Source organism: Acipenser ruthenus, chromosome 45, assembly GCF_902713425.1.
Source record: "Acipenser ruthenus chromosome 45, fAciRut3.2 maternal haplotype, whole genome shotgun sequence".
Classification (NCBI taxonomy): Eukaryota; Metazoa; Chordata; class Actinopteri; order Acipenseriformes; family Acipenseridae; genus Acipenser; species Acipenser ruthenus.
Genome location: NC_081233.1, coordinates 2966101 through 2987767, shown reverse-complemented (window position 1 = coordinate 2987767; position 21667 = coordinate 2966101). Strand labels below are relative to the sequence as shown.

The 21667-nt window shown below is 38.2% G+C and overlaps 1 protein-coding gene across 1 annotated transcript; it reads right to left on the bottom strand.

Moving 5' to 3' along the window:
* Positions 1-653: 653 nt before the first annotated feature.
* On the bottom strand, positions 654-19961 carry LOC131720915 (gastrula zinc finger protein XlCGF57.1-like). The gene is made up of 3 exons (XM_059013364.1): positions 19679-19961; positions 9804-10124; positions 654-2318 (listed from the first exon to the last, which is right to left on the bottom strand). The coding sequence occupies exons 1-3, from the start codon at positions 19806-19808 to the stop codon at positions 1315-1317; spliced, it is 1455 nt and encodes a 484-aa protein (XP_058869347.1). The 5' UTR covers positions 19809-19961; the 3' UTR covers positions 654-1314.
* Positions 19962-21667: the final 1706 nt, after the last annotated feature.

The following is a 21667-nucleotide window of genomic DNA, read 5'->3' as shown; positions in this document are numbered from 1 at the left end:
TGCTTATTTCCCTACAAGCCCTTGTCTTTATTCACTGGAGCACAGACTCTTACGGGGGTTTGAAACCGCACATCACTTGCGTGGATGCTTACTCATGTCTGTCCCACAGGAGTTCCCTGGCTGTAGTTAATGTGGCTGTTCTTTGATCTCATGCAGTGTTACAGGAGTGTGCACAGCTGACTGTGATGGTTGATTCTAGTGTGTGAAGATCTGCTAGTCTGTGATAGTTGATTCTAGTGTGTGCAGAGCTGCAAGTCTGTGATGGTTGATTCTAGTGTGTGTAGAGTGTCCTGTTGTAGCTGTGATTTGACAGGACACGGACTGGTGTCTGGTTTATGTTCTCCACTAGATCACTGTTTCCTCAGCTTTCTTTGTATCAACATTAAGGATTCTTTTGAAATGAATATAGATTAATGGATGACCACAGGCACGAAATAGGGGAGGGGAGGGGAGGGAAGTAAAGTTGATCCTCTGTTATATCATTAAAAATAATAACTCTGTTCCCGAGTGGCGCATCCAGTAAAGGCACTCCACACGGAGTGCAGGATGCGCTCCATAGTCTGGACGTCGCAAGTTCGAGTCCAGGCTATTCCACAGCCGACCGTGGATGGGAGCTCCCTGATTGAAGACACTGAACATCATTTAAAACAGCATTTAATACAGGCAGCAAAACATTGTTAATATAGATTTTATTTGCTTTAGTAGTCTCGTTGTCAGTCAACAAAGTGATATTAAAAACACAGAACTTGCGTTTGTTAATAGAGTACCCAAGAGAGAGAAAGAGAGAGAGAGAGAGGGCAGTATTAAACACATCCTCATTAAGAAACAATAGTATGCAGCACATTACATTCCTAAAAGCTCTCTGGTGCCTGAAAGCTGTCCGCATGATAACTGCAGTACACTGTGCTGTGTCTTGAGGTGCCGCAGATTCACCGTGGTATCGGGGAAGGTTCCACAGAACCCACTGCAAGAGGCTGAGCAACGCATGAGAAAGGAAAGAGAAACGTGCATTCATAATAACAATCTATTTAATATATTACTAATGTGAGGTAACACAATCCGAATGCTCAACAAGATGATCAATACAAGATGTACTTGTTCATATTTGAGTCTCTGAGCTTTTGATCTGAACAGATTGTGATTAGGGGTGACCCTGTTTATCAAGCAGGTTTAATCTTTTGTATTCAGTAAACATTTCTGTATTTAGTCAAATATCTTCCTGTTGTTTAGGGGTCTACAATTCTGAGAATGTTCTTGAGTCCTGTAAGAGCCTGTAACTGACTTAACTTCTCCACACTAAGTGCAGGGAGAGGATTACACACCTGTGTGAATTTTATGGTGTCTTTTAAGGTCTCCTAACTGGCTGAATCTCTTCCCACAAACATCACAGTGATGAGGTTTCTCTCCTGTGTGAATGGCTTTGTGTTTTTTAAGGGTTCCTATGTGACTGAATGTCTTCCCACACTCAGTGCAGTGATGAGGTTTCTCTCCTGTGTGAATTTTATGGTGTCCTTTAAGGTTTCCAAACAGGCTGAATCTCTTCCCACAAACAGCACAGTGATAAGGTTTCTCTCCTGTGTGAATTTGATGGTGTCTTTTAAGGTCTCCAGATTGGCTGAATCTCTTCCCACAAACATCACAGTGATGAGGTTTCTCGCCTGTGTGAATGGCTTTGTGTTTTTTAAGGTTTCCTATGTGACTGAATCTCTTCCCACACTCAGTGCAGTGATAAGGTTTCTCTCCTGTGTGAATCGCTTTGTGTTTTTTAAGGTATCCTAACTGGCTGAATCTCTTCCCACACTCAGTGCAGTGATAAGGTTTCTCTCCTGTGATAATGCGCTGGTGTGAATGAAGATTTCCTAACTGTTTGAAACTATTATCACTGGACTGTATGTGGGAAGGTTTCTCTCCTGTGTGAATGCGCTGGTGTCTTTTAAGCAGTGATATATGATTGAAACTCTTCCCACAATCAGCCCAGGAAAAGGTAGTTCCTCCTGTGGGGTTTCCCTTGTGAGTTTCAGGAGCGTCTAATTGACAGGAACTCTTCCCACCTTTAACAGAATGAAGCAAGGTCTTCAAGCTGCCCTGGGTTTCAGAATTGTTAAAACATGCAGAATGTGTCGTCTCTGTACTCTCCACAGTAAGTGGGTGTCTGTCTTGTAAAGAAGGGATTTTAACTGAGTGAGTTCTCAATGTCTTCACATACTCTTCTTGGGGTGTCATTTCTCTGTGTTTCTTGCTCTGTGGTTTGCCTCTAGAAGAGTTTTTGCACTGGGGTGATGGAGTGGAGTCGTGTTCTCCTTCATCTACTTTAGAAGCTAAAGAAAAAGAAAGAAAGAGAGACAAAGGTTATTGTACAGCATTCTTCCACATGCACTGTTCTGCAGGGCTTCATGACATAAATATGACAACTAGAGTGAACTCTTATGACTGTGTATTGAGGGCATACAGTCAAACCCAATTCACATCATTCCAGTTATTATTATTATTATTATTATTATTATTTATTTCTTAGCAGACACCCTTATCCAGGGCGACTTACAATCGCAAGCAAATACAAAGACATTCAAGTGTTACAATACAAGTAATACAATAAGAGCAAGAAATACAATAATTTTTGTTCAAGTGTGATAAACCACAATTCAATAATACAGCAGATAATAGTGATAGTTACATCAGGATATGATTAAATAGTGATAGTTACATCAGGATATGATTAAGTACAAAATACTACAGGTTAAACACTTGGCAGATTACAATATTCTGAAGTACAGGATTAAATGCAGTAAAATAGGGGGGCAGATAAGAGCAAAATAAAGCACATTTAAATGACGAGTGTCCCAGGATACAACAGAGGAGTTCTACAGGTGCTGTTTGAAGAGTTGAGTCTTAAGGAGGCGCCGGAATGTGGTCAGGGACTGGGCAGTCCTGACATCTGTAGGAAGGTCATTCCACCACTGCGGTGCAAGGGTGGAGAAGGAGCGGGCTCAGGAGGCAGGGGAGCGTAGCGGAGGTAGAGCAAGTCTTCTAGTGCAGGCGGAGCGGAGAGGTCGAGTGGGGGTGTAGGGAGAGATGAGGGTCTGGAGGTAGCTGGGTGCAGTCTGGTCAAGGCATCTGTAGGCTAGTACAAGAGTCTTGATGGATGCGAGCGGTGATCGGGAGCCAGTGGAGTGAGCGGAGTAGTGGAGTAGCGTGGGCGAAGCGAGGCAGAGAGAACACCAGGCGGGCAGCAGAGTTCTGGATGAGCTGGATCGGACGGGTGGCCAGCCAGGAGGGAGTTGCAGTAGTCTAGGCGGGAGAGTACCAGGGCCTGGACCAGGAGCTGGGTAGCATAGTTGGTGAGGAAGGGTCGGATTCTTCGGATGTTGCTCAGGAAGAATCGGCAAGTGCGTGCCAGAGTGGAGATGTGCTGGGAATAAGAGAGGCAGGGGTCCAGGGTGACTCCGAGGTTCTTAGCTGAGGAGGAGGGAGAGTGTGTGGTAGATTCCAGAGGAACAGAGATAGAGAGATCAGAGGAGGGGGAGGAGGAGGGAAAGAAAAGGAGGTCAGATTTAGAGAGGTTGAGTTTGAGGTGATGCGAGTGCATCCAGGAGGAAATAGCAGACAGACAGGTAGAGATATGGGAGGAGATGGTGGAGTCAGAGGTGGGGAAGGAGAGGAAAATCTGAGCATCATCAGCATAGAAATGGTATGAGAAACCATAGGATGCGATGAGGGGGCCCAGGGAGCGGGTGTAGAGAGAGAACAGGAGAGGACCCAAGACTGACCCTTGGGGGACTCCAGTTAAGAGTGGGTGAGGTGTGGAGGTTGCTCCACGCCAGGTTACCTGGTAAGTGCGGTTGGAGAGGTAGGAGGAGAACCAGACCAGAGCAGTGCCAGAGATCCCCAGGTCAGCAAGAGATGATAGTAGAATAGAGTGATCAACAGTGTCAAAGGCAGCAGAGAGGTCGAGGAGAATTAGGACAGAGGAGAGAGAGGCAGCTCGGGCACACTTAAGTGAGTTGGTGACAGACAGGAGGGCGGTTTCAGTGGAGTGATGTAATGGAATTTTTATAACATTGCAATTGCTTAGTTTGCTCAATAGCAAACAAATAGGTTTTAAGATAATAATATAGGTTGTAATGTTAAGTTTAAGTAGAGACCTGTCCTGAGTCAATAGGACGAGTAGAACACGAGCTATAAGAAATAATATCTTTATGTTTATTAAGTATACAAAGTATAATTTGCAGTATACTGAACTGACTGTTCCTTGGAACTCGCGGGGGGGGGGGGGGGGGGGAACCATCCCCCACCGACAGCCAATCAGAGACTTACTATTAATCTCCCATTCGGCTGAACCAATGAGGATCTAAAAGTAAACAACTTTGTGGGTAACAAGGAGCAACCAGTTTAAACTAATTTCAGCTGTCATGTCTAGCATAAACTTGTCTTATGACTGTTTTATAATTCTCCCAAATGGAGATAATTTCTTGTTCTATAACCTGACTATGGCCCTATATGGTTTCCACTTCTTTTAAGCTAGATAACCAATCCTTATATGGTTACACTGTTTAATTTCCCCTTTTTGTATGATGTTCCTGAAAACTATATAAGCTGCATGAAAAATTAGCTGGGTGTGCGATTCTGCTATTGCTAACAGAGTCTGCGTCACTCTGTTGAACGCTCCAGTTTGCAAACTTATCTATTAAAAGGTAACCTTCTGTTTGACTCAAATTGTCTCTTGGCACATTCTTTTCGGGTCTAAAATGAGATATAGAAATTTCCACTACAGTGAGCAGAGCGGAAGCCAGATTGGAGAGGGTCAAGCAGAGAGTGGTTGGACAGGAAAGCAGAGAGCTGGCGGTGTACAGTCCGCTCGAGGGTTTTGGAGAGGAAGGGTAGGAGGGAGACAGGACGGTAGCTCTGGAGGGAGGTGGGGTCGAGGGTAGGTTTTTTGAGGAGGGGAATGATAGAGGCTTTTTTGAAGGCAGAGGGAAAGATGCCAGAAAGTAGAGAGGTGTTGAGGAGTGAGGAGATGAAGGGGAGTAGAGCAGGAGCAGCAGCTTGAAAGAGGTGAGTGGGGAGGGGGTCCAAGGCACACGTGGTGGGTTTGTGACCCTGGAGCAGGGAGGAGAGGTCAGAGTCTGAGAGGGGCAAGAAGGTGGAGAAGGAGGGCGAGTTAGTAGGGGATGTAGTGGGTGTAGGGGTTGGAGCAGGAGGGGGTGCGGGGGAGGGAGAGGTGTTAAAGAGTTTGCGGATATCTGAGATTTTAGAAGAGAAGAAGGAGGCAAAGTCATCAGGGGAGATAGAGGAGGGAGGAGGAGGGGGGGAGGGTTTAGGAGGGAGGAGAAGGTAGAGAATAGTTTACGTGGGTTGTTAGTGGAGGCTTCGATTACAGATTGGAAATAAGCACATTTAGCAGAGGAGAGAGTAGAGGAGAAGGAGGAGAGGAGAGTGCGGTAAAGGTCTAGGGCAGCAGGGAGTTTGGTTCTCTTCCATTTCTTTTCAGCAGATCGCAGTGTGATTCTTGCCGAGCGGAGCGCAGAGGAGAGCCAGGGATGGGGAGGGGAGGGGCGAGCAGGTCGGGAGGTGAGGGGACAGAGGGAGTCGAGGGAGGAGGTGAGGGAGGAGAAGAGGGTGGAGGTAGCAGAGTCTACGAAGCAGTTCAGCTCAGCCTCCTTTTACTATCACCATATTCAGGAATGTATATAAAAGCTGGGAGTCGGGAAAAATCCATGGCTATGTCATAACATTCCTGACTATTTTGATGAGATGCTCCTGGAAAAACACCAACGCTTCATACCTGTGTTCTGTCTGTGTGTTGAAGACAAGCGAATGAGCAGTTCAGTGATTGGTTTCTTGAGATGAGGCGGATTCGTTTACCAGCTAGTGTCCCGCAAATGTCAATCACAGCAAGAATGATGTCAGCATCAGTCACGTGGAAAATGAAAATCAACCTGCTTTTACCGTTTAAATTGGAACATTTTAAATCGAGCCAACAGCGCGTCATGAAAAATCCTGAGTATACACAACCAAGTTATTTAATACCTGCATGTTGATAGTACTGCTATTTATGCCATATTTTAATTTGTTTTTTGATAATTAATATTTGCTTCTAAAAGCAGAAATTCCATTTGCAATCGCACGCATTGCCCCTTGCCTTTATTTTCTACCTGTATTTAAGACATACGATGTGTAGAACTAATGTAGGGCTGCAGGGGGTTTGTTCAGGTATGACACAGGCCCGGTTTTTGGGATGGAACTGCATAACAGTCTCGGATTTTGATTGGTCCATGTCTGTCACATGAATATGTCGTCACACGAGTGGAAAAGCTTGCAGGCATTTTTAACATTGTGATCAGAGAGAGAGAGAGATCCGCTTTCTACAACCTTACCATTAAAATATAATGTGGTATTACGCTCTACTAGTATAACAAACTATGGGTTATTACTTTATATGAATTATCATGTTATGCACGAATGTAAGAATTGGCTTTCTGTGGTGGTGTACTTTTTTCTTTCAAGTAGCATATATCTATAATCGGTTTTGCGATATATTTTAATATAAAATGTATACACTATTGCAGTTTTGTTAGAGGATACATTAGTTTATCTCTAATGTAATCACAGATTTACATATAGACTGCCCCTGTTTTTATTTACGTCCCAAATTCTGGGCCGCTTTGCATTTTCGAATTCAGCCCAGTTTTCACAGTTTCGAAGTCATCCATGCACAATTGACCATAAACAGGATCGTGAATTCATTTGAGCGTAATCCTTAGTACATGAATCAAAGTGAATGTATTTTTTACTCTCCCCAGAAATCTTTTTTATTTTTATGAAAAAACAGAAATAAAATGTAAATGTTAAAAAAACGTATTTCTTATTACATGAAGAAACTACATTGCACTGAAATAGATACGTGAAAATTAATTTAAGCAGTCGTTTTCCTTTATTAAAGGCTAATATTAAAACACATTTTTGGGAAGGAACATGGTATTCCGAAAAAAGGACATCTCATTTTCTTATGTAACGTCCATCAATATATTGTAGTGTTTCAGGTTCTTTTTGGACAGAAATGAGACTGCAACTGTGAGTAGATGAAGGCTGTTTATTTTGACAATAATTAAATAATCACAAAATAAAATCATAAAGTGAGGGAAAGGAGATGGGGAGTCGAAAGTGAAAATAAATGATTGTAGCAATTTTTCTTTTATCCTACCCTTCCCAGTCTTTTCATGAACTCGAAGGAGCCCATTTTCTTTAGCTAAGACTGTTGTGCATCTAAAGAGAGTACTAGCGAGTTTGTTGGCCCAGGATTTGTGGGCTCATGGGGTACGACAGGAGGACACCCCCCCCCCCCCCCCCGACCGCGATTTCCTATAGCAAAATGAATACAAAAAATGTCCATTATATATAAGACCTGAAATGTGCACATTTTGTAGTGTATTTATGCAACAGAAGCACCAATTTAAGTCCATTCCAAGTGTTTTGTGATCACAGTATCAGCTTGAGTGTATCGGGGCATAGTTTTGCACCAAAAGCGAGCAGAGGCGAAAAAAAGGACTATATACCCTATTCTTTAAAATATCACTTTGCAGTGCAAATTTGAGGAATGCAACCACTTAGCAAATTGCAAATTGGTACTGCAATTTAAAGGCCTGTAGTGTCAGACTGGTAGTCCCTAACTGATTCAAGTGTTTTTGGAATGATTCCTGCAAACACTGATTTATAAGAAAAAAGAGAGATTGACAAACAGTATTTTGCTTTATATGCAGAAACGGGCAACTACAAGAGGGTGTCAAACAAGCTGTGAATGTCTTAGGAAGCTACAGAGTACCTCTGGGTTTGAATCCAGATGCTCGCAGTACCTGTTCTTAGATGTCCGAAACCACTGTATCGCTGTATAACTGTATACCCTATAAATATCACTTTTTATTGTGTATTTGAGGAACACAACCAATTACAAACTTCATTTGAATTGCTGTGCTATCAGATTGCTGGGTATTGCAGGGTATGCTGGGTATCAAAAGGCCTTCACTTTTACAAAAGGCTGTCAAAATTTTAAAAAGGCCGTCAAAGTTACAAAAAAATAGGTGTGCTCCTAACCCAGTACTTGTCTTTTTTAAATTCTGTGCATCCAAATACTTGTAGTTAAAAGTTTTAAGAATTAAGCCTACTGTTTGTTGTTCTGTCCTAAACCAGCAGTTTGTCACCCAAATTTATTAAATAAACAGGGGGGGGGGGGGTTATCAGATTATTCTCCATTTTATTGTAACTGAGGTACCGTTCAGTTGAGCGAAAATTGTAAAGGGGTACTCGAGGTGAAACCTCCAGATAGAAGGGGTACAGTTTCAAAAAAAGGTTGAAAACTCCTGACCTACAGTATAAACTATCAGGAATAGATAAGGGAAATGTTAACTAATACGATACAATAGGATTTATTTGAAGTTGTTGAAGGGCACTGGTCTCTTAAACCCAGAAGTTCTGATAAACCCCTACGCCTCAATATATATTGATGGACATTACATAAGCAAATGAGATGTCCTTTTTTTTTGGTATACCATGTTCCTAAATGTTTTCTGGGAGAGTAAAACATACATTAACTTTGATTCATGTACTAAGGGTTACTCTTAAATGAATTAACGGTCCAGTTTATGGTAAACTGTGCATGCATGACTTAGAAACTCGGCTGTCAGCTATCTAAAAGTTATCTAAAAGCCACAGCAGCCCAGAAATTGGGATGTTATAAGAGCGGCCCAGAATTTGGGACGTTATCTGAAAATTATAGCTGCCCAGAATTTGAGACGTTATCTGCAAACCAAATCGGCTGAGAATTTGGGACTTAAATGAAAACAGGGGCAGTCTATATGTAAAACTGTGATTACATTAGAGATAAACTAATGTATCCTCTAACAAAACTGCAATAGTGTATACATTTTATATTAAAATATATCGCAAAAACGATTATAGATATATGCTACACCACCACAGAAAGACAATTCTTACATTCGTGCATAACATGATAATTCATATAAAGTAATCGCCCATAGTTTGTTATACTAGTAGAGCGTAATACCACATTATATTTTAATGGTAAGGTTGTGGAAAGCAGATCACTCTCTCTGATTACAATGTTAAAAATGCCTGCAAGGTTTTCCACTCGTGTGACGACATATTCATGTGACAGACATGGACCAATCAAAACGCAAGACTGTTATGCGGTTCCATCCCAAAAACCTGGCCTGTGTCATACCTCGGTTTGCTTTTCCACAACAAATTTCTCTTTTTATGATTTTTGTGTAAAATATCTGTAGAGCAGAGATCTGCTAAAACTACAATTCCCAGAATCCCCCTCACAGCTGAAACTGATTCGCTGGTCTGCTGTACAGAACCCCTCCACACACGTACTTACTGTACTGTGACAATAATAACACAGCAATGCTTACTGTGAGACACACAAGAGTGAAATGTGCCTCTGCCAGCAAACATTACAGTCCCTGGGATAGTTGTAGTGAGATGAGCTTTTAAACATGTTATTGTATTTGAATAAAGTGTAAGAAATAAATAAGACTGATGGGTCATACAATATGGGTTCACTCTCATTGTGGCGATGCTGCTGATCTCACAGCATTCTAAATAGGCGTGGCAGTGGCTGCACAGCTAGCAGGTGCCTCAGGAGCAAGCACAGTGATGTCCTTGTTGACATAGTGGTTGGGCAGCTCCCCTTGTTAAAATATGAATCTCAAGCACACTGCTGGTGTTCAGTACCAGGTTCTGCAGGATCAATAGGCAGCTCAATGCTGCTTGTTTTGTAGGATTACCTCCAAATCCCAGATCACATTCAGATGGAGAATCATCACACAGGTTGGATCCCAGCTTCGTGTTCTCCTCAAGTGTACAGACATTATTTTCAGTACGATGTTCCTCTGCGATGGGGACACATTCCTGCTCTATGAACTCCTCTTTAAAAGGAACACATTCCTGTTCAGGGATGTCTTCATCTTTAACACATGGCAGTCCTGTAACCTGCATTAGACTTGCACACCACTCCTGCTCAAAGGACTCCTCTTGTGTGTAAACTGCTTCTATCTTTGGCCCCTCCTGTGCTTCAGATTCAGGGATAGCGTGGCTCTCTATGGGATCTGTGGGAAACAAAATTGTATAAAATTACAACTCTTACTTACTAGCTAGGTTCCTCTTCAAAGCCAGCCCCTTGTCAGAATGCTACTGAGAGATGTCACCGGGTCTAAGAGGAGCTATTTCTCTTATTTATTTCTTTCATTAATACAGTGCGCCCAGTTACTTTACCGTTTTTAACTCCCAATTAATACACAATTTTCCCTCCCAGCAGGAAACCCCACAACGCTGAGGCCAACAGAGGGTGTCCTCTAATCCACAACCAAGCCATTAACCTCTTCACACCCAGGAGTTTGGCAGCCAGCTCCCAGCAGCGTGGTAGCCAGCTCCCAGCAGCGTGGCAGAGAGCTCCCAGCAGCGTGGCAGAGAGCTCCCAGCAGCGTGGCAGAGAGCTCCCAGCAGCGTGGCAGAGAGCTCCCAGCAGCGTGGCAGAGAGCTCTCAGCAGCGTGGCAGCCAGCTCCCAGCAGCGTGGCAGCCAGCTCCCAGCAGCGTGGCAGCCAGCTCCCAGCAGCGTGGCAGAGAGCTTCCAGCAGCGTGGCAGAGAACTCCCAGGGGGACAAAGGCAGCCCTATAGTGCCTGCTTGAGCTCACTGGGCCTGCCCAATAGATACAAATCATGAATGATAGCCTATGGGATCTTGTACTTTTCCAGATACTACAGGGTCGTGAGCTGGGAATCCGGTTGGATCCAACATTCCTTCCAAAGTACTTGTGGTAGAGGAGTGATCAATGCCTTTAATTAAAACTGAAATATGAAAGAATAAAGAACATCTAACCCTAGTACCCTACCCACAATGCCATGGCTCATACTTTTTGCACTGATCAAATATTTATTTCAACTCCCATCAACATTCTTTGTTAGCTGCTTTGATCAGGGATTGTATCAATATAACCCCTGCAAACTACTGTGTTCAGTAAGGCGCAGCATGCATTTGAAGTTACTGTTCCTCACTTATTTCGTATAGGGTTGAGCTGGTATAATAGTTTGGTGGTTTAGGTACATGATGGCATTGATACCATTCCTGTTATTCTACATTGCAATTAGCGGTTAACGCTGTGTTTGTGTTCCTATGAACAAAGTGAAGGAAAAGGCATTTTCATATGAACATCTTTATATTCTACATCATGTACAAAACAAGCCTCAGTGCGGCTGGTCTTTCTCACCTCCTGTAGCCTCACACTGGAGCATTGCATCCACTTCTACCTCCCTGTCAATCACCTCACACTGGAGCATTGCATCCACTTCTACCTCCCTGTCAATCACCTCACACTGGAGCATTGCATCCACTTCTACCTCCCTGTCAATCACCTCACACTGGAGCATTGCATCCACTTCTACCTCCCTGTCAATCACCTCACACTGGAGCATTGCATCCACTTCTACCTCCCTGTCAATCACCTCACACTGGAGCATTGCATCCACTTCTACCTCCCTGTCAATCACCTCACACTGGAGCATTGCATCCACTTCTACCTCCCTGTCAATCACCTCACACTGGAGCATTGCATCCACTTCTACCTCCCTGTCAATCACCATCATGACCGCTGTTCTGCCTTTGTATTGTTCTAATGCAAACATCCATTTCTCTACTGCAAACATGCTTAGAAACCAAGCAGGGAGACTTGCAGTCTTAGCAAAGTGTCTCAGGAATGTCTTTTTGTTAACTCATACTGTACTGTGACAAAGGTTTAGAGGAGTGGTTAGGGCTCTGGGTTCAATCCCAGGTGGGGGACACTGCTGCTGTACTCTTGAGCAAGGTACTTTACCTAGATTGCTCCAGTAAAAACCCAACTGTATAAATGGGTAATTGTATGTAAAAATAATGTGATATCTTGTAACAATTGTAAGGTACCCTGGATAAGGGCATCTGCTAATAAATAAATACAAATAATAATAATAAGTATAATAATAATTAGTAAAACAATATGAGCGACCATTTCCTAATTCTGCTTACCATCAGCTGAACAAAGTACTTTATTTATTTTATGGTTAGAATTTTTCTAACAAACAAACTGCAGCATTACGCTGTTTTGAGTAAATGATAGATCTTTATAATACAATAACAAACACTGTTATAGTAGAATATATACTGCACCACTATCCATTCTTAATAATACACACTGTTATAGTATAATATATACTGCACCACTATCCATTCTTAATAATACACACTGTTATAGTATAATATATACTGCACCACTATCCATTCTTAATACACACTGTTATAGTATAATATATACTGCACCACTATCCATTCTTAATAATACACACTGTTATAGTATAATATATACTGCACCACTATCCATTCTTAATAATACACGCTGTTATAGTATAATATATACTGCACCACTATCCATTCTTAATAATACACACTGTTATAGTATAATATATACTGCACCACTATCCATTCTTAATAATACACACTGTTATAGTATAATATATACTGCACCACTATCCATTCTTAATAATACACACTGTTATAGTATAATATATACTGCACCACTATCCATTCTTAATAATACACACTGTTATAGTATAATATATACTGTACCACTATCCATTCCTAATACACACTGTTATAGTATAATATATACTGCACCACTATCCATTCTTAATAATACACGCTGTTATAGTATAATATATACTGCACCACTATCCATTCTTAATACACACTGTTATAGTATAATATATACTGCACCACTATCCATTCTTAATACACACTGTTATAGTATAATATATACTGCACCACTATCCATTCTTAATAATACACACTGTTATAGTATAATATATACTGCACCACTATCCATTCTTAATAAGACACACTGTTATAGTATAATATATACTGCACCACTATCCATTCTTAATAATACACACTGTTATAGTATAATATATACTGCACCACTATCCATTCTTAATAATACACACTGTTATAGTATAATATATACTGCTCCACTATCCATTCTTAATACACACTGTTATAGTATAATATATACTGCACCACTATCCATTCTTAATAATACACACTGTTATAGTATAATATATACTGCACCACTATCCATTCTTAATAATACACACTGTTATAGTATAATATATACTGCACCACTATCCATTCTTAATAATACACACTGTTATAGTATAATATATACTGCACCACTATCCATTCTTAATAATACACACTGTTATAGTATAATATATACTGCACCACTATCCATTCTTAATAAGACACACTGTTATAGTATAATATATACTGCACCACTATCCATTCTTAATAATACACACTGTTATAGTATAATATATACTGCACCACTATCCATTCTTAATAATACACACTGTTATAGTATAATATATACTGCACCACTATCCATTCTTAATAAGACACACTGTTATAGTATAATATATACTGCTCCACTATCCATTCTTAATAATACACACTGTTATAGTATAATATATACTGCACCACTATCCATTCTTAATAAGACACACTGTTATAGTATAATATATACTGCACCACTATCCATTCTTAATAAGACACACTGTTATAGTATAATATATACTGCACCACTATCCATTCTTAATAATACACACTGTTATAGTATAATATATACTGCTCCACTATCCATTCTTAATAATACACACTGTTATAGTATAATATATACTGCACCACTATCCATTCTTAATAATACACACTGTTATAGTATAATATATACTGCACCACTATCCATTCTTAATAAGACACACTGTTATAGTATAATATATACTGCACCACTATCCATTCTTAATAAGACACACTGTTATAGTATAATATATACTGCACCACTATCCATTCTTAATAAGACACACTGTTATAGTATAATATATACTGCACCACTATCCATTCTTAATAATACACACTGTTATAGTATAATATATACTGCACCACTATCCATTCTTAATAATACACACTGTTATAGTATAATATATACTGCACCACTATCCATTCTTAATAAGACACACTGTTATAGTATAATATATACTGCACCACTATCCATTCTTAATAATACACACTGTTATAGTATAATATATACTGCACCACTATCCATTCTTAATAATACACACTGTTATAGTATAATATATACTGCACCACTATCCATTCTTAATACACACTGTTATAGTATAATATATACTGCACCACTATCCATTCTTAATAATACACACTGTTATAGTATAATATATACTGCACCACTATCCATTCTTAATAATACACGCTGTTATAGTATAATATATACTGCACCACTATCCATTCTTAATAATACACTGTTATAGTATAATATATACTGCACCACTATCCATTCTTAATAATACACTGTTATAGTATAATATATACTGTACCACTATCCATTCTTAATACACACTGTTATAGTATAATATATACTGCACCACTATCCATTCTTAATAATACAAACTGTTATAGTATAATATATACTGCACCACTATCCATTCTTAATAATACACACTGTTATAGTATAATATATACTGCACCACTATCCATTCTTAATAATACACACTGTTATAGTATAATATATACTGCACCACTATCCATTCTTAATAATACACGCTGTTATAGTATAATATATACTGCACCACTATCCATTCTTAATAATACACACTGTTATATTATAATATATACTGCACCACTATCCATTCTTAATAATACACACTGTTATAGTATAATATATACTGCACCACTATCCATTCTTAATAATACACACTGTTATAGTATAATATATACTGCACCACTATCCATTCTTAATAACACACACTGTTATAGTATAATATATACTGTACCACTATCCATTCTTAATACACACTGTTATAGTATAATATATACTGCACCACTATCCATTCTTAATAATACACACTGTTATAGTATAATATATACTGTACCACTATCCATTCCTAATACACACTGTTATAGTATAATATATACTGCACCGCTATCCATTCTTAATAATACACACTGTTATAGTATAATATATACTGCACCACTATCCATTCTTAATAATACACACTGTTATAGTATAATATATACTGCACCACTATCCATTCTTAATAATACACACTGTTATAGTATAATATATACTGCACCACTATCCATTCTTAATAATACACACTGTTATAGTATAATATATACTGCACCACTATCCATTCTTAATACACACTGTTATAGTATAATATATACTGCAGCACTATCCATTCTTAATACACACTGTTATAGTATAATATATACTGCACCACTATCCATTCTTAATAATACACACTGTTATAGTATAATATATACTGTACCACTATCCATTCTTAATAATACACACTGTTATAGTATAATATATACTGCACCACTATCCATTCTTAATAATACACACGGTTATAGTATAATATATACTGCACCACTATCCATTCTTAATAATACACACTGTTATAGTATAATATATACTGCACCACTATCCATTCTTAATACACACTGTTATAGTATAATATATACTGCACCACTATCCATTCTTAATAATACACACTGTTATAGTATAATATATACTGCACCACTATCCATTCTTAATACACACTGTTATAGTATAATATATACTGCACCACTATCCATTCTTAATAATACACACTGTTATAGTATAATATATACTGCACCACTATCCATTCTTAATAATACACACTGTTATAGTATAATATATACTGCACCACTATCCATTCTTAATAATACACACTGTTATATTATAATATAAACTGCACCACTATCCATTCTTAATAATACACACTGTTATAGTATAATATATACTGCACCACTATCCATTCTTAATACACACTGTTATAGTATAATATATACTGCTCCACTATCCATTCTTAATACACACTGTTATAGTATAATATATACTGCACCACTATCCATTCTTAATAATACACACTGTTATAGTATAATATATACTGCACCACTATCCATTCTTAATAATACACACTGTTATAGTATAATATATACTGCACCGCTATCCATTCTTAATAATACACACTGTTATAGTATAATATATACTGCACCACTATCCATTCTTAATAATACACACTGTTATAGTATAATATATACTGCACCACTATCCATTCTTAATAATACACACTGTTATAGTATAATATATACTGCACCACTATCCATTCTTAATAATACACACTGTTATAGTATAATATATACTGCTCCACTATCCATTCTTAATACACACTGTTATAGTATAATATATACTGCAGCACTATCCATTCTTAATACACACTGTTATAGTATAATATATACTGCACCACTATCCATTCTTAATAATACACACTGTTATAGTATAATATATACTGCACCACTATCCATTCTTAATAATACACACTGTTATAGTATAATATATACTGTACCACTATCCATTCTTAATAATACACACTGTTATAGTATAATATATACTGCACCACTATCCATTCTTAATAATACACACTGTTATAGTATAATATATACTGCACCACTATCCATTCTTAATAATACACACTGTTATAGTATAATATATACTGCACCACTATCCATTCTTAATACACACTGTTATAGTATAATATATACTGCAGCACTATCCATTCTTAATACACACTGTTATAGTATAATATATACTGCACCACTATCCATTCTTAATAATACACACTGTTATAGTATAATATATACTGTACCACTATCCATTCTTAATAATACACACTGTTATAGTATAATATATACTGCACCACTATCCATTCTTAATAATACACACTGTTATAGTATAATATATACTGCACCACTATCCATTCTTAATACACACTGTTATAGTATAATATATACTGCACCGCTATCCATTCTTAATAATACACGCTGTTATAGTATAATATATACTGCACCACTATCCATTCTTAATAAGACACACTGTTATAGTATAATATATACTGCACCACTATCCATTCTTAATAATACACACTGTTATAGTATAATATATACTGCTCAACTATCCATTCTTAATAATACACACTGTTATAGTATAATATATACTGCACCACTATCCATTCTTAATAAGACACACTGTTATAGTATAATATATACTGCACCACTATCCATTCTTAATAAGACACACTGTTATAGTATAATATATACTGCACCACTATCCATTCTTAATAATACACACTGTTATAGTATAATATATACTGCACCACTATCCATTCTTAATAAGACACACTGTTATAGTATAATATATACTGCACCACTATCCATTCTTAATAATACACACTGTTATAGTATAATATATACTGCTCCACTATCCATTCTTAATACACACTGTTATAGTATAATATATACTGCACCACTATCCATTCTTAATACACACTGTTATAGTATAATATATACTGCACCACTATCCATTCTTAATACACACTGTTATAGTATAATATATACTGCACCACTATCCATTCTTAATACACACTGTTATAGTATAATATATACTGCACCACTATCCATTCTTAATAAGACACACTGTTATAGTATAATATATACTGCTCCACTATCCATTCTTAATAATACACACTGTTATAGTATAATATATACTGCACCACTATCCATTCTTAATAAGACACACTGTTATAGTATAATATATACTGCACCACTATCCATTCTTAATAATACACACTGTTATAGTATAATATATACTGCACCACTATCCATTCTTAATACACACTGTTATAGTATAATATATACTGCACCGCTATCCATTCTTAATAATACACACGGTTATAGTATAATATATACTGCACCACTATCCATTCTTAATACACACTGTTATAGTATAATATATACTGTACCACTATCCATTCTTAATAATACACACGGTTATAGTATAATATATACTGCACCACTATCCATTCTTAATAATACACACTGTTATAGTATAATATATACTGCACCACTATCCATTCTTAATACACACTGTTATAGTATAATATAAACTGCACCACTATCCATTCTTAATAATACACACTGTTATAGTATAATATATACTGCACCACTATCCATTCTTAATAATACACACTGTTATAGTATAATATATACTGCACCACTATCCATTCTTAATAATACACGCTGTTATAGTATAATATATACTGCACCGCTATCCATTCTTAATAATACACACTGTTATAGTATAATATATACTGCACCACTATCCATTCTTAATAATACACACTGTTATAGTATAATATATACTGCACCACTATCCATTCCTAATACACACTGTTATAGTATAATATATACTGCACCACTATCCATTCTTAATAATACACACTGTTATAGTATAATATATACTGCACCGCTATCCATTCTTAATAATACACACTGTTATAGTATAATATATACTGCACCACTATCCATTCTTAATAATACACACTGTTATAGTATAATATATACTGCACCACTATCCATTCTTAATAATACACACTGTTATAGTATAATATATACTGCACCACTATCCATTCTTAATACACACTGTTATAGTATAATATATACTGCACCACTATCCATTCTTAATAATACATGAAGGCAGGGTGCTGCTGCCGCCCCCTGTATTCACCCAGTTTGGTCTGGAAAGATCGCTGTAAATGTGTCTGTGTGGAACTATAAGGAAACAGGACTACCGCAAAATAATGATCCGCGACTGTACCAAAGACAAACACAGCACTGGAGCTGAAGACAATGAAAGCATTGATCTAAAAACAGATGTGCAGTCAACACTAGGAGGCTGTGTTAAAGAAACAGGCTTGTAAGCAGGAGGTCCCCGGTTCAAATCCCACCTCAGCCACTGACTCATTGTGTGACCCTGAGCAAGTCTCTTAACCTCCTTGTGCTCCGTCTTTCGGGTGAGACGTAGTTGTAAGTGACTCTGCAGCTGATGCATAGTTCACACACCCTAGTCTCTGTAAGTCGCCTTGGATAAAGGCGTCTGCTAATTAAAATAATAATAATAACAATAACAATAATAACAATAACAATAACAATAATAATAATAATAATAATAATAATAATAATAATAATAATAACAATAACAACAACAACACGAAAACACGATGTGCTGCTGTGTGTTGATATGAGGTCCCAAATCATTATTCTAAAGATCTGCAGTATGGTCTGTGACTGTCTCAGTGGGACTCTAAACAAGACATCACTTTACCAGAAGGACACTATTTAAGTCTCTATAATTACAGACTGGTTAAGACTTACCAATATAGTAGTTTCTTAGTTTCTAGAATACCTATTTAAGTATGAATTAGACTAGGTTAGATGCACTACGTTCTTATAATCTATAAAATAACACAATGCCTCAATTAGACTCCTTATATAACCAATATTAGGACAGAGCTGTGCTATTATAATAATCAAACACTTTAAAACGTGTCTGAAGAGAGATTCGACCCAAGATCTTTCCAGTAGAAGGTGATTTGAGGTGTTGGATTGAGCGAGCAATACCACCCAATAAAACCAATCTTACCTTGAAATATGAAAGGCTGTTTAATGTCTGCATGTGCAGCGTTTATACACCCTCGCACGGCTTTCAGCTCGCTCTCTGATATTTCCAATCTCAGCTTCAGAGTTTCATTCTCTCTCTTCACTGCAGACATGTCCTCTTGTAATTCAGTGAATTTGCTGCTCACAGCTTCAGTAATCGCGCACACGACGCGGTCTGCAGCCGCTTTCACTGCGAGCTCGACGGTGGAGGCGAGCTCGTCTTGAAACAACGACACGGAGACACTGACGCGTCCATCTTCACTGGTTTAGTTTGAGACTCCTCTTTTCATTCAGAAACACCGCCTTCGGTTTGTATTTACTAAGATATATTTGTTTTTACCGAAGCCTTCTCATTCAAACATATTCATCACTTCTCTGGTGTGATAAGAAATGACACAAACAGACTTTCCAAGGAGTAACTTCCGTCTTTCAGAATTAAACGCGTTTAAATGTTTTTTTTTTTTTTCAGTAAATAATCTCATTGAAAAGCTCAACTTGTCTGTAGATACGAATGACACGCTCCACTCTGTGTGTGAAATTCAAAAGAGAAAACGGATTATTTTATTTTCCCGGAACTCCGTGCAGGTAATAAACAAACACAAAACTCACAAATTATTTATATTTAAAACAAAAAACAAAAAAAACCTTTTCAACCCAAACTAAACACTTTGAGCAGCAGCAGACAGGCAGCGTGTTGTAAAATCACCAGCGACTGCATTCAGCTCTCTCAGGTAATCACAGCACACCTTTCTGTTTCCTGTACTGAAATGAACGCGTCCCTAGCAGAAGGCGTGTCTGGTCGGAACCGCCTCGTATGATTGGTGTCGGTCTCCCTATCCCGATGCGAGGGCGGCTCGACGAGGTCATGAAGCTGGATGGCAGAGCTCCCCGTGTCGGCTCTGTAACATCCCCAAACAACATGCTTTTGACAGCACCGATTAACTTGCGTGCTGGTTTAGTACCGTGCTCCGTGCAGCCACGGGATCAGCCCCAGGTAGTGCGCTGCTTTCAGTTCGGTGCAATGGACTCGTAATGACGCAGGTGTTTTAAAAATCATATTGGTAGTGTTATAGCGCAGATTTCCGCAGATCTGCACAGACACGCCTTCTGCGAGGGCTGCCGCTGAAATCTGTGCAGATCGGGCGCAGCTCTGAAAATTACCTGCGGGAGGCTGGCTGCGGCTGTGAACCAAAGAGACGATGCAGAGTGAGCTTCCAATAGTAATTGAAATAGCTACTAAAACTACTGCTGCCCCCCTTGTTAGTGGAGGGGAACGACATGTTATCTTTACGATTGTCAACGCTGTATTAAATACACGGTAACACATTAAAATAAGCGTCTGTTCATATGTAATGCATGATGAATTGCAGACACGGAATTACATTATTACAATTAGAAATGTATGCATCATGAATTCATATTGTATCAGCTGATAAATGAGATCACACGTAACTCATCATGAATTACACACACTAATTGAGGTGTTAGATAAATAAATGAATTTATTAATATAAAATAGTAAATAAAACCGTGTACACATCCATGATAAGGACTGTATACTGTTACAATAAAGTTCATGTTGAACAATGACATCAAACTGACTCTGTATCCTCTGAGAATCCAGAAACTAACTACAGGACGTGTAAACATTACAATGAGGTTATAATGGACTGCAAATGAATTCAATCCCCATGTGTGATACATTGGGATGAATTAAATAATTCAATGTAATTAAATTAAAGAGAAAAATACCCCTAGAGTCTGCGAGAGCGGGGGCGGAAGATGACTCAACGTTGGACAACACGGTTAACGACTTAGGAACGGAAACGGATATGAGTATGGAGAGTACTTCACAAAAGACTAGTTCAAGATCTGCAGTTAGCAAAGACATGGAACTCCAGGTTTGTGTCTGCGGCTGGAGCAAGGCGACAACGGTCAGGGGTTTGAAGATTCATCAAGGGAGAATGAAATG